The 15223-nt window shown below is 37.2% G+C and overlaps 1 protein-coding gene across 1 annotated transcript in view; it reads right to left on the minus strand.

The window, feature by feature from the left end:
- notch1b (notch receptor 1b) overlaps nt 1–9646 on the minus strand; it is a 55409-nt gene extending 45763 nt beyond the window's left edge. Inside the window, exons 1-2 of the mRNA XM_067438084.1 lie at nt 9338–9646; nt 8001–8073 (exon numbers count right to left, since the gene is read on the minus strand). Of these exons, the coding sequence (XP_067294185.1) occupies nt 8001–8073; nt 9338–9395 (131 nt within the window). The 5' untranslated portion in view covers nt 9396–9646. The remainder of the gene's footprint in view (nt 1–8000; nt 8074–9337) is intronic.
- Between the last annotated feature and the right edge of the window lie 5577 nt (nt 9647–15223).

A 15223-nucleotide genomic window follows, 5' to 3' on the forward strand; every position in this document is an offset into this window, starting at 1 on the left:
AAGACAATGAATGAATGTCTAAAACAGCATTGTGTTGTTTGAACATCATGTTTAATACAAGTAAGTTCTAGTGATTACCACAGAAATTAATGATTAATTAATTAACTATGTCAAAATGCAAATCTTGACATACAGTATCAGATTGTTTTGTCATATCAGTTGCTATGGCTATATCACTAAGCGCGTTTCCATTACCCTTCAAATTGCGCAAATTGAAATTGCGAATTGAAAATACGCCCAATGGAAACGCGGCAATTTCGCAAAAACTCCCATATATCGCAAAAAAGTTTTTACGCTCTCATGAGGTGGTTTTTCAGGCGATTCGAAAAAGGACATTTTCGCAAAACTGCAATGGAAACGTTTTTTTTGCATTTGCATGTCACCTGTTGCGATGACGCATTGCTGCAACATAGGGCCAATATATTATATTTTCCACTCAATTGTGTCGTAATAACAAGATAATGTAGTTAAAAGGACATATATTTTCTCCTAATAAGGACTACAGGCTATATATACTGTAATTAAGACATATATTCAAGAAATGTATTAAAACAGAAAGAGCCAGCCTGTATTTTCAGCCTTACTCAAAGGCCGAGGAAACAGGCCAGTTACGCACGTCAATCCATTCCGGACAATCTTAGTTTGCTTCTTATCTAATAAACAGGCAATTAAATGATGAAACATCGATCAAAATAAAAATACAATTTATACAAAACAAAATATATTTTTTAAGAAAGACTTTCTAGAAAATAAAACTCGAAGTGATCAAAATCATGTGACTCCCCAGGTCTCAAACATATTGCGATTCTTGCGCATGCTGCTCACTTTTCATAACCAACATATACATTAAAATAATAATATTACAGGCTAATGTTTAGGCCTAAACGTAGCCTATTTAGTTTCGTAGTTAGGCTATGTTTTCTTTAACCCATGGCCGATAAAAGCGCCGACGTTCTCATTTTTCCTTCTTCCTTTAAGAGAGATGAAACAATTTACAATACTCTTGTCATTTTTAGCTATACAGATGAGTTCAAGACATAATTATATACTATAAACTGTCTATTTTTATTTGTGGACTCGGGGAACTAATTATTTTGCATGCACTCACTCCAAACGCTGTCTCCATTTCAAAAAAAATTATTTTGTTTATTAAATGCCAATTTTTTCTTTTCCAAAGCATTTCTAAATTCAGTTCATATGCCCATCAAACGAAATATCTAGCCAAAATAACAAAAGTGGTGAAAATAAAAATAAAACATTTGAGTTAACATGCAAATTCAAACATTTCGCTCTTCTCTATATGCGTCAACCTGCCGCGCTTAAAAGGCGATCATTCTTTACAGATGACGGGTTCGGTTTGGAGAGAAGACGAGATGGAGTTCTTTATTAAACTCATAAAAGACAATATAGGATTACAGTAATACTGGATTCTAAACACAGAAATGCTACATTATCATGAAGACCTTGAAGCAGATCTGACACACACACACACACACACACACACACCTCATATCCGTGCCGCTTCAGTAACCTAAGGGGCTTTCCTTGCCATTAATGCTTGGATAACACACACGTCTCCTTCCAATAAAAATAATGGCTAGTGTGATGGATGGGATATACAAACCTACCAAGTGCCATCATTTTGGACTGACCTATCGCGAGAGGAAAGTAATATGTTTTAGTCGCATAACTGCAGCTATGGAAACGCTGTCATTTCGCAACAGTTTTTTATCGACATTTAAGAAATATCGCAAAAGTTTTTCGCAAATCTGTAATGGAAACGCAGCTCCTGTCAATCATTGCAGTTTCGGATTCAGTCGCACATTTAAATATAGTTGGAAATCCAGAAATTTGCTGTGTACTCACTGAGCTGCATGAGAAACAAACTTTTATTCAAATTGTAACAGAAAGCGAGCAAAGAGTGGTCTCTTTAATCACTGAAGCTGTCAATGGCTTAGGCTATGTTTAGCCCCTGTTCACTGAGATATCCACTCCTGCTAAAATAGAATATTAAATTATTACCTAAAAGTATTACTTCTGAAGTATTGGTACTTTTGACAACCCTAAATGGATGAAAACAAGGCCTGAGGGTACAAAATGAAAAGCATTATATGAATTCTTGGTTAAATGTTTTTTAATTGAAGCATTTTTTTGTGGTGGGAATACTCCAATGTTAGGATTAATCTTTATAATGTATATTTCTTTTATCCAAAAAGGACAAAAAAGCACCTTATTGTAAATACATAATTTATAACCATCCATATTACTCCCGTACGATTCCAAGTCTATCTAAGTCGATGATTTTTGCACACTTTTACAAAAACTGCATCCATTATTGACAGAAAATCTTGAAGTCTGCCCTCGCTCTAAATGAGAGACGCAGCCACGATCCAGTTCACAAAACTGGTCTAAACTATTCTATCGGTCAGATCCGGTTGCAGAGCTTTTCATGTTAACAGCTCACTGGAGGGGAAGATCATCAGTAACAATTCAAATTTTGGTCAGTTTATAACAGAAAGATATCATATGACTTCAGAAGACTTGGAATATAGAATATGGTTTGTATAGACAATCTTTGTGATTCTTTTATGATGCTTTCATTTAATTTATTAACCTGTACTTTAAGCGCATTGTCATTTTAAAATAATTTGATAAATCCATGATATTTATCACTTTGTTCTATAAACCCTATAGTTTGAATTCATTTTTACTACATTTAGAGAATACATATTATTTTATGTTTGCTATCTTAAACCTCCAAAATGTCAGGTGGTGCAACTGTCCGAACAAATGAACAGACTAAGAAAACTATTTGAAACAATATATAAAACTATATAAAACAATTTTTTTACAAAAATAATATAATTTTTGAGACATATTCTCAAAAATTAGATTACTCACATAACTAATATCAATTTTGAGACATATCCTCAAATGTACGGGTGGCACAAATGTACGGGTGGCCTTTTTATGAATTTACAAGGTCACAGTCAACATGTTAATACATCATCCAGAGGACCCCAACTGATCCTTGTGGCAGATTGAAAAGGTTTGTAGAAGTCTCTCAAATACTGTCTGGTATAAACTGCTCATTTCAAATTTGGGTACATTGGTACATTTTTCATGTCAGGTGGCAAAATATGACATACAAACTATTTGGTTGTACCGTCTGAAAAACAGTCCAAAAATGAATTTACACACTTTGTAAAGTTATTTAACAACCGAAACTTGTTTAAACATTGTTTATGACTCAAAAATATGCACTGCATCAGTTTTAAAAAAGCACCTTTTTTACAGATTTGTTCAATATGTAAGCTATTCTTTAAATGTGCATGTCTATTGTAATGTTTAGTGAAAACAATTGATAAACTACCGTATTTGAAAGTACTGTGGTTGTCGAAATTATGCCTCAAATACCTTTAATAGAGCTTAAATTGTAATGAACCCAGAACATTCCTATACAGACAATTAGCTAGCATTATGGGTTTGTGTGATGATCCTACCTGTTCGTTTTGTTAGGGAGGTGGCTGCACCCCTGGCTTGTTTTGTCCCCTTAAGGCATACAACAATAACTCCAAATCTACTCTCTTTTAAACCCTAATTTCCTGTAGTGGGGAGTTTAACTCTGAGGAGTCTTTGAGTCTTGTCTGTTCTTTATGAAACAATAGCCCGAGGCTCTTCGCACTATCTCTGTAATCACTGGAGGAGACCTGCTCCTCCAGGCCCACATCTGTTAGTGTTCATTACGCCTGTGTTTATTTGTCCCTTGTACCGAGGGACCCTATGGGAAAGACAGTGAGGGACAGGGAGCAGCCATTAACAAACCCAATACTTTTCTAATGAGTGCTGCTCCTGGTGGTTTTATGAGGCTAGGGACTAGGTTAATGTTTTCAGATGTCCTCCATGACACTAGCAGTAATTTTGAGTGGAACGACGCCGGACATTTAACAGGAAGAGGATTTATTTATTAGAATGTACTCGTCAACCCCTCTGACAGTATTACAATGTGAGAAACGTTCAAACATCTGCCACTTCCAGGGATGAATGGCAAAACCACAGGCATTAGCAGCTATTATGCTGTAAGTAGCAGCCATTGTACACGGTGAATTATTTACCTTGATACTGATCACTTGTAATGCAATGCAGTGTTCCGTAGACAGATGGCTCAGGTCAAAAGCATCAAACAAAAACAACACACGCCTGGTGTGTTTTGCTGCTTTTTTTTTTTTTACTTGGCCAGCTGTACATACAAACACAATCTAGCAATAACAGAATGTACAATCAAAGTTTGGTGAATTCCTGAAAGAAATGAGGAAGAATTAGATTTCAACTTGCCAACACAAGCCACTTTAGTCAGTCGAGAATTATGATGTGCCACAAAGCTCATGCCAAGAATGAAACAGCATCTTCTGTTGTGATACGAGACTACAATTTCACTTTCTTTGGCACTGGTGTCCATTTCCTGTATCTAAATGCAGTGACGAACTCATCTCTAGAACGCAAACAGAGCTTGTATTGAAAATGTCTGGCACAAACAAGTAGCCATTCTGGCTTAATTCATTAGATAAACCACACATTGCCCAGAGTGTAAATTACAACGATTTTGGCAACTTCCAACGTACATTTTTTTAATATATAAAAAAATGTATACTTTTGTCCAGCAAGGAGACATTAACTTGAACAAAAGTGACAGTAATTCATCAAAATGTTGATGTATCACAGTTTCCACACACACACACACACAAAAAAAAAAAATAAGCAGCTGTTTTCATCATTAATAACAAAAATGTCTAAATACATTAAAATAGAAAAGTTTTAATATAGCTTCTGCCTTGCAACCATTTAGAAACAGACCCACTTTAGTGACCATAATGACAAATCTGGCAATGTTGCAGCTTGTCTTGAAACATCTTGTTGAAAAATAAAGTAACAGATCAGGATGTCTAAAACTATTTTTCATATGTACTAGCAACAGTTGACTTCTATCTATAGTATATTTTTGGGGGGATAGAACTTTTCTTTTATCCAAAAATACACAAAAGCACCTTATTGTAAATGCATATTTTATAACCATCCATATTACTCCCGTACGATTCCAAGTCTATCTAAGTCGATGATTTTTGCACACTTTTACAAAAACTGCATCCATTACAATAGAACTAAACTACAATTATGCAACTAAGCCTCAATTGTGAGATTCATTTTTAGATAATATGTTAGCGATGAGTTAAACAATGTATCCCACCTATATTAGTCACTTTAGCTCTGTATTCAATCTTTGTGACTCTATGGGGTCCCAATCGGAAGACAGTGAGCTCTTTTTGCATATTAAATCAACAGCCGCCCCATCAAAGACTCAGTCGGAAGGTCTGAAGTCTGCATGTGAACTTTTACTCATCTCCCTCAAGTCTTGCATCTCTCATCTCCTTGTCGAACACTAATCCTTTTGATTCGAATCTGCCGTCCCTCATACATACAAGGAATTCAGATGTGGAAGCTGGTTTGTATTACTGTCAGTTGGACTTCTGGCCTTGCCAAAGAGTCAAAGATAACAGCTCACTCCTTTACAAGCCTGTCAGAGTGCCAGATATGAGTGTTTGGTATTCCTGGCATGGAATGTCAAGTAGAACCAGCATGTTTTTCCAAAACAATATAAGACTAGATGAACACCACTTGATTTATAATGATGTGCCAGCAGTTACATTACATACATGCACTGTAATAACATTCTTGTCAGGTAATAATATGTACTTTTCTTTTAAATGAACTCAAATTTTTATCCAGTAAAAAAATAAATATGACTGACTAACTGAAACCAATGGAAGTCATTTTTAGGCCATTTAAAAAATAAAATAAACCTGTGTATTTTCACCTTTTACAGCATATGTAATTTGTTTTTACTTATTAAAGCTAACGTTACACTGTGTAACTTTTTTAGTTTATTTTTAGCTAAAAACACTTAGTTCTTTCAAAAATATATGTGCTCATTAATGTATATTTACCAATTTTATTTTCAAGTAATAAAGTATTCTCGTAAGTTTATAATATGCCATTGAAAATACATACGGGTGAGGGATTCGAATGCCGGTCGCCATGTTGCCCCTCCATCTTGAAAGTACATTAGCCAAAGAGAGACATACCCCCCGTAAATTCAAGCTTTGCCTTTCGCGTTTTAACATTGGATGACACCGTGGCGAATGTAAAGAGGGGGATTGCCATGTTAAATTTGGACTAAATCGGCCACAGTAGGAGTATTGAGAGGAACAGAAACTGGATGGTCATATACCTTTTCACCGCTAGATGTGGGGAAATATCACAGTGTAGCTTTAAAAACTGTATGAACTAATAAAGTAGTCACAATAAAAACAAGTGTGTGTCAGGGGGGCCCATGTAAATAAATAATATAAAGTAAAAAATATTTTGACAAATAATAATGAAATTCTTTCATTTATGGACAAAAAATGTAATAAAAATCCAAAATACCTTATTTTATGTTCTACAGAAGAAGAAGAAAAGTTTTACAGGTTTGGAGCGACATTGTGAATAAATGTTAACCGAATATTTATTTTGGGGTTAAGTCACTATACCCCTTTAAGGGAACCTCCACACATTTTCACTAACAGCTACTAAAAGAGCAAAATATGTCACAAAGCATTTAGGGCATTCACTATGGATCCATTTGATTGGTCCAGTGTGGCCAAAACTGACCTACAAACTCACTTTTTACCAGAGTTTGTCAGACATGTTGTAGGATCCAAGCGGTCTGTCCACCAGTTGCATTTGAACAATAGATAAAAGGTACTAGCCATAGTAACGCGCCATCCTGAGCGGGAAAGCGGCCTTCGTTTGTATCTCCATGTTTAATTAGAGGAGTCTGAGTATGATAGGGCACAATGGTGGCTTTGTGGCCCGACTGAGGCAGGGAGGCTGCCAGACAGAATTAAGATGTGGCCCACCGCCAGCGCGGCTCCATGTGCTCGCAGTCCACTGAGGGAGGCCAAAAACAGAGCCGCCAACATCCCATTTCAAATAAGCCCAGCCAGTGTGCTCCTGCATAGCCACCCTGATAAACTCATTGATAGCCGAAGAAAGACAATGCTACCCTGGCCAAATGCTTGCAACCCAATCCTGCATTCACATCACTGCTGAATGCAAGTAAAAAGTACAGGGGACCAAAGAGAAGTTAACCCTATTAGAAAATCACAATCAGAAGAAAATAGCAGTCAACCATCGCGTTTGTGTGCGAGCGCACATTTGGATGCAGTAGAGAAAGGAGTTATGTGATGCTATGCGCACTGAGGCAACCTGTTTGCTCATGATTTTCCACTGGTGCAATGCTGCCAATTATGAAAACATCCAGTCCAATTACACTCTACTGCCATCTGTCCTTCTAATGTAAATCACAGAGAGTGAATGGGCATTCAAAATACGACAAAACACCCGAGCAAGGGCAGGACACGCGGGGGGGTGGGGGGGTAGAGGGGACTTGGGCATTCTGGGAAGCCTCAAACAGATTAGTCACACAGAATTAATCTAGACCGGAGAACAATGATTGCCGGGCTTCTGGCAAACCCCAGCTGTCGTTCCATAAAAGAAAAGCGAAATAAGATTTAGGGCTCTGGGTGTCTCCGAGACTTGGGCTGGAGAAGTGGCCCGTACTCACGACCAGCCGGAGGGGGTGTGTGTGTGGGGGGGGGAAGCGATGCCCTAGACTCTCTTCATCAGAGCCTGTGTATGTCGTTCATTAGCTGAGGCCATGTTTTCAAGGAGAGAAGCACACTTTGCTTTTGTTTGCAATGCTGGAATTCAAATTGATCGCATGTGTTCTGGTATGCAATTGTTTGTATATGGCATTCAAAACAATTTTTGGAACCGGATCAAAAGGGAATCTCATATTAGTGTTGTGTGCAATTCAAAAACATTGTATTAAATTCCTCCAGGGTATCAATATGGTCAGTAAGGACACAGCAACTTTCTGTAATTGTGTTCTAATTACTCACTTGCATTCCCCTCTCCCGTCTGCAGTAGGCTCACATGTACCATCATTTTGACATTTTTCCAAACATTCCAGGCCTGAAAACACAGAAACAGGGTAATACATTTCTATTGAGCGTTGCATGATTTGATATCATATCAGTCTATTACATATTTCCAAAAGTAGTATGTAGTAAATAAATAAATGAATCAAATATTTATTCCATATTCCTGAATTGTCATATTGGTTCCAAACTGTATCGGTTCCAAAAAAGTGAGTAAAATACTGGGTATAATCCAGAAAGAAAGTGTGACTCCTAACACCTTAAAGTGATGTTTGTGAACAGAGGAACTGGACAGCACACTGCTGTGAGCATTCTTCATTCTGCAGCTGTTCAGGGGAATGTCCTATGGCAAGCTGTTTTAAAGTTTATTACTTAAAACCAACTAATATCAATTTTATGTTACTTGTACCTTTTGCCTATCAGAGTAGGTTAATTGTTTTTACTTTTAAGCAATCCAAAAGTGACTGGTATCATTTTTATTTCACTAATAACTATCCATTAGATAATACACTACTTTTTCTAGTAGTTGGTTCAATTACCTACTCATACTATTTTTGTCATATACAGGATTAAGACAGTGACTAAATTAATGGAATAAGTATTAATAGGCTATAATGAATATGTAGGCTACTTGTAAGCAACTTCTAATTAAGGAGAAAATAGTTACCAATGAAATCGAAAAGGATACTCACTAATAGATTACTTGGTTCTTAAAAATAAGTAGGCTACTAACATCCTATTCTAGTCTTTGCTAGTTGCAATGAATACAACGGCTTGCCATAAATGCACGTTAGGTAGCATCTAACTGCAAAAGTGTTGAAACTTCACTCAAACTGCGCTAGTTCAATATTTGTCCCGAATACTACTTATGAACCGCCATGATAGATATTCAAAAACATATTTTGATGCGTTCAAGTCTATATCGTTACGAGAAAGATACGAAAAATACAATATCCAGAGTTTACTAGAAAGATTAATATGCGTCACAGTTACACTAGTTACAAGTTAGCAGTCCAGCATATTTATTTTGATAGCCCAGATAATTTTTGAGACAGTTAAAAGGTAACAACGTTAAACTTTAGTCTACAGAATATCAAACGATGGATCATGCCTGCTTTTTCTGTGCTTTGAGATGAGTGAGGCTGCGTGCTGACATTAGAGCGCAACAAGTGACTTTTTTCTCGAACGAGGTGCTTCATTTCACAATAAATGACAGAAATAAACTTAGGTTATTGATTAGTAATCGTGCTAATCATAGACATTTTGAATGAAGCATCTTCCAATGAAATGTAGCCTACCTTGCGTCAAAGTAATGAGTGATATCAGAAGAATTAGTTTCACGAAGAAAAGATGCATTCCTTCTTATGGATAGTTGTGGGATTCCACGCAGGCTTAACATATATCCAACATTGGTCTGTTCAAGAAAAGGAAATAAACCAAGTAAGTATAAAGAATAGATCCAAAAAATGGCACTTGTGGCTTGTCCTCGCGAACTTCGGTGCTGCTCGTGGAGTCTCAGCTGTGTGAATGAGATCATGTATTCAAGGCTTCATTCTCCTGCTCTCATCCAGAGGCTCCTTCCGCCACACCACTTCACGAGCTGTAGCCTTGGCTATTCATTTACTTGACAAACTTTCTGAAATGGCAGTGGGAAAAACACGCCCTCCCTTTAAACTCGGTTGGGGATTTCAAAACACGTAAGCGGGAAAATCTCAGCACCAAAATTTGAATGAGCTACTCAGTGCTGTTTCAGCCACCATTGAAAGATAAATGTCGAGTGTTTTTTATGTATTCCTTATCTAAAGCCTACACTGCACCTGTGGGGATACATTCTGCCCGAATAAATAAATAAAATAAATTCTAAAAAAAATAACAGATATAGCCTATATTTGTTTTATTTGCTATATATATATATATATATATATATATATATATATAGCAAATAAAACAAATAAAGCAAACAAATAAAATTGCAAACAAACAAAATCTCCCATAGTAATAATAATATTTATTTTAATGTTAAATATATATATATATATATGTTGATTTCTTATCTTATTAAATATATATATATATATATGTTGATTTCTTTAACATTAAACTAAATATTATTATTACTATGGGAGATTTTGTCATCCATATAAAGTACACAATTTTATTTGTTTGCTATTATTGATGGAAAAAATATTACTTTTAGTAGCTATAGAAACTCTTCTGTAGTAACAGACTTTGCAGTTGGGGGGGGGGGGGTATTTGTCCATTTTTTTCTCAAACGTACATTTTTATTGTTCTGAACCAGACTTTTGTGTTCAGAAAGCTATCAGCCAATAGCCTGGCTGTCATGCGCTACTTTGAGTTCAGTAATGGCGGTGGAGAAAGATGTGAACGAAACCATTATTCCGTTGTGACAACACTGCCGAATATCCAGGAGTTAAAGGAACTGAATGTAAGAAATGTATTTCAATTTATCATAAAATTATATGTCACTAGACATTAAGAAATCATGTTAATTTCAAATACTTATATTACTCACAACAGTAGTGCGACCAGGATATTGTCATTTAAAAGTTGTTGCTGCAGCCCTCAACTGATGTTGATGTTGACATGTTGTGTTTTGGCCTGAAGCTCCGCCCTCCACCTATCGACCAATCACAAAGTCAGTAGTGATTCGGCATCCGGGAGGAGGGGGGATACACAGCTCTGTTGTCATTTGAAAGTGATTGCAGTACCAGTTTTGGCCACAATCTTACACACTTCCTTTAAAGCCGGAGCAATAACCATCTTTGCTGGGGTTTGTTGGTGGCCATGATGTTATACCCTCCTCCCCAAATATGGGAAAAGTTCGATTTTCCAGCTTGCTCCGTTAGTGGTGAAGGAATTGGATGAAGCCCTATTTGGACGGTAATTGTTTCTTGTGGGGTCGGAAGATCATCAATTGCCATCATTTAAGTTACACGGGCTAGTCAGTTATTTTATTGCCATCCTTTCCCCCCACCTGCATAAAATCCCCGGCCGAGTTAACTACTGCTACGTGTAGTGATGTAATAGCTGTCTAAATCCACATCTCTGAGTTTTCAAGAATATATCACTTCAAAATTCATTGTTTGTATCCTTTTTGACCATTGCACAGCACTGTACGGTTGCACTTTGCTGTTATTTGGATGCATTTCCAGACTTGTATTTCTTTAAAATGCTGGCAAGTATTTACAAGAGCAATATATTTAATCACTGCTCAAACAAATTAAAATAAAAGCACGTAAACATTTAAATTGGGCCGTTATTTATAGCAGAATTTATTATCATACCAAGCATTTATTTACAGAATACAATCATGTTACGGACCACGTGATCAGCGCATTCCCGATCACAAAACTCTCCCGTCCACCGTGATTAAATCACAATCCAAATGCACAAGTTTTAGGTTTTATCACTGAGGTAGCCTGCACAAGTGAACATTTATTTTGATGGGTTTCCATGCGAGAAACAAAGGCGAATGGCAAACTTAAACTTCAAACTGAGTACCCGCCTTCACGGAAGTAAACGCTTGACAATGGAGAGTGGCCAGACTCTCTGTACAAATGAAATGTACGAGAGTCTGGTAAGACCCAGCCAGATCTCACGAAAATGCGTATAAATAGTACGCGTGTGCAATGTTGTGGAATGTATTCGCCAAAACTCATTTGGGCTGCATATGCTATGCTGTTTTTCGCGTGCATATGATATGCACTTTATGGCGTATTATACGTACGAACCCACCACTCTAATCCTACCCAATGTCATACACACACCATAAAGTGCGTATCATATGCACGCGAAAAACAGCTTATCATATACACGCCAAAATAATTTTTTGGGTATATACATTCCACGACACTGCACACTCCTACTATTTATACGCATTTACATGTGATCAGGTTGTAAGACCAGTATAATCAGCCAATGTTAGGGACAAAAAAATATGCAAGCCTATTGGACAAAAATGCTCCAAACATTTGCAATCTTGGAGCAAAACTGCCCCAATGTATTATTTATTACTGTATTAGTACTTAACTCTAGTTAGCCTGTATGTTTAACCAGATGACTGTTGCTAAGCAGAAGCAGAAAGAGGGATGTCATCGGTAACATCAGGTTTTAATTAATTGATTCAGTTAAAGTATTTCAAATAAATGCAGGATGTGCTGTTGTATATGCTGAGGTTAAACATGCCTCCAAAAAACATGGTTCAAATATTGCACCTAAAAAAAAAGTTGGTAACACTTTACAATAAGGGTGCACTAATATGCATTAATTCATGCTTAACTAATGCACAGATAATCATGAGTTAATGTATTACTAATGGTGAACTAACCCATTTATTAATGATTACTGCATCAGCAACTAATGAAGATTCTACATGATTAAGAGATTAAGTAATCATTAAATAGTTATTAGTTAAATTTACGAAATGTAAGCATGAATTAATATTAGTGCACCCTTATTGTAAAGTGTTACCAAAACGTTTGCTTGACACTGCCAATATTATAAGCATGAAAATAACAACAAAGCACAAAAGGGAAAAGGTCTTAATTTCATTAAGAGGTGAAAACTCTAGTCAGGCCTTAATTGCATCTCCGTGGACTTACAAAATTAGGCTGCTGCTGCTGCTATCTATCTATCTTTTTTTTATTTTTTTTATTTTGCAATACGCCAGAACATGCAGTAATGAGTCACAGCACAGAAAGGTTAGTCACTTTCTCACTTTCCCTGAACACAAATGGAAAGTCCCTGTGCACCATAGCTGTGAACCGCAGGAGGAATATAGCAGATCTTTGGAGTGACACGACGAAAAAAATGGACATGCTATGCTTTGCAGTTATGCTCCAATAACGAATGGGGGAAAATGTAGCTTTGCCTGACTGTTTGCTCTTGAGAATGTGCACATACATTAGCTGTTCCTAATTTTGATCAACATATTTAGAGATTTCAGTTTTCTCCACTCAAGTATAATATTGCTACTTCTGGCTTGCCTTTAAAAGTTACTTTTTTTGATTATTATTATTGTGTAAGGTGCGGTGAAGCCTTTTAATGTGAGTAATCGTCATTCTCCTTAAGAGAAAACACTGAATCATCACTTCTAGCCTAGATTTAAAGTTTGTGGATTGCACACTTTCTTTAGCAATGATAACTAGGATAGAGATTGAAATTGGAAAAAGAATGCCTAGTTGTTTTATCAACTTCATGAAGCCACTGGATCCAAAAAATTATAGGCCCTACAATATATAATATAAGCTAAAAAACTGGTTTGTGTGCCAGTGAAAAGCATCGTCCCTGGAGTCCAAGAGTCATTTCTAAAACAGAAAGCAGTGAAAATAAACATGATTAATGATCAGTGGTTTACAGTATGATTTTATTTGTATGAATTCATATGAATTTACCCACAAAACATAAATAGTTATGTGTTCTCATTAAAAAATTGGGTTGAATAAGCCAAATTCTATACCTTTGTCCTGATTAGCATTTACACAACAGCTAAATATTGAATCTTCTGGAGATTATGGTTAAAAATGTTCTTTTTGAGAAATACATTTAGAAAAATATGTCCCCATTGGCCAATGGCAGTCAATTTAAAGTAAAACTGTTTGGTTAGTACACATCTTCTTTGTGTTCTGCAGAAGAAAGAACGACATGAGGGTGAGTAAATGATGACAGCATTTATATTTTCATTGTGTTAACACAATGCATAAGAAGACTAATGCATTTGTAGAGTTAGTAAGCAAAGGGTGTGACTTAGCACCTGTATTTTAGCACCTGCAGGCAGTTTTGTGTTTCAAGTCCTTATGGTAACATTTGTATGTGTGTGTTTGCGTATTTGTGTCTGTATGTCAAAAGGCCTCAGGTAAGGTGAGGGTGTGCGGGAAATGTCTCAAGATGTAGTGTGACCCGAGGGCCAGCGAAAACTAAGAGGCTGTAGAGGAGGTGCTCACGATAAGGAGATAATTGGAGTTGTGTGTGGACATGCAAAAACACTTCCCACACTCAAAGCTGGCATCAGAAGCGTGAGAACTGACATCCTATCTGGCACCTGCATGTGCTTGCAGTGTTTGACTTTTGTTTGCGTTTCGATTTGTGTATTTCATTCTGTCAAGTAAGCAGTTTGTCTTAATTCCAAGAGTTTCTAAATGACTCATACACACCACCCAGCTCAGTTTTAGTGTGTGCCCACACCTATATTTTGGTTAATTCGGTCCGGACCAAAAAAACCCTCAAACATTTAGTCGTGGTCCATGGTAAGACTTTCCACAAAGTTTAGGAGTGTGTTTACGTGAATTTTTGACCATTCTTGCGCATAAGCCCATTTGTGAGCTCAGGCACTGATGTTGGCGAGAAGGCCAAGCTCGCAGTCTCCGCTCTAATTCATACCAAAGGTGTTCTATTGTGTTGAGATCAGGACCCTGTGCAGGCCAGTCAAGATCCTTCACACCAAACTCGTCTTTATGGACCTTGCTTTGTGCACTGGTGTGCTGGTATGTTGGAACAGGAAGAGGCCATCCCCAAACTGTTCCCACAAAGTTGGCCGCATGAAATTGTCCAAAATGTATTAGTATGCATTAAGAGTCCCTTTCACTGGAACTAAGGGGCCAAGCCCCACCCCTAAAAAAATACCCATACAATAATCCCCCTCCACCAAACTTTACACTTAGCACAATGCAGTCAGGCAAGTATTCTCCTGGTAATCGCCAAACCTAGACTCGTCCCTCAGATTGCCAGAGAGAGATGCGTGATTCGTCACTCCAGTGAACATGTCTCCGCTGCTCTAGGGTCCAGTGGCGGCGTGCTTTACACCACTGCATCTGACGCTTTGCATTGCACTTGGATACAGCAGCTCTGCCTTGGAAACCCATTCCATGAAGCGCTCTACCCACTGCTCTTGAGCTAATCATAGCTGTGACTCTGCAGAAAGTTAGTTACTTCTCAGCACATGCTGACCCCGCTCTGTGATTTAATGTGGCCTACCACTTGATGGCTGAGTGGCTGTTGTTCCAAATTGATTCCACTTTGTTATAATATCACTAACAGTTGACCGTAGACTATTTAGTTGCGAGGAAATTTCATGAATGGACGTATTGCAGAGGTGGCAACCTATCACGTACCACGCTTGAATATTCACTGAGCTCCTTAAAGTGACCCATTCTTTCACAAATGTT

This window comes from Pseudorasbora parva, chromosome 3, assembly GCF_024679245.1.
Source record: "Pseudorasbora parva isolate DD20220531a chromosome 3, ASM2467924v1, whole genome shotgun sequence".
In the NCBI taxonomy this organism is placed as follows: domain Eukaryota; kingdom Metazoa; phylum Chordata; class Actinopteri; order Cypriniformes; family Gobionidae; genus Pseudorasbora; species Pseudorasbora parva.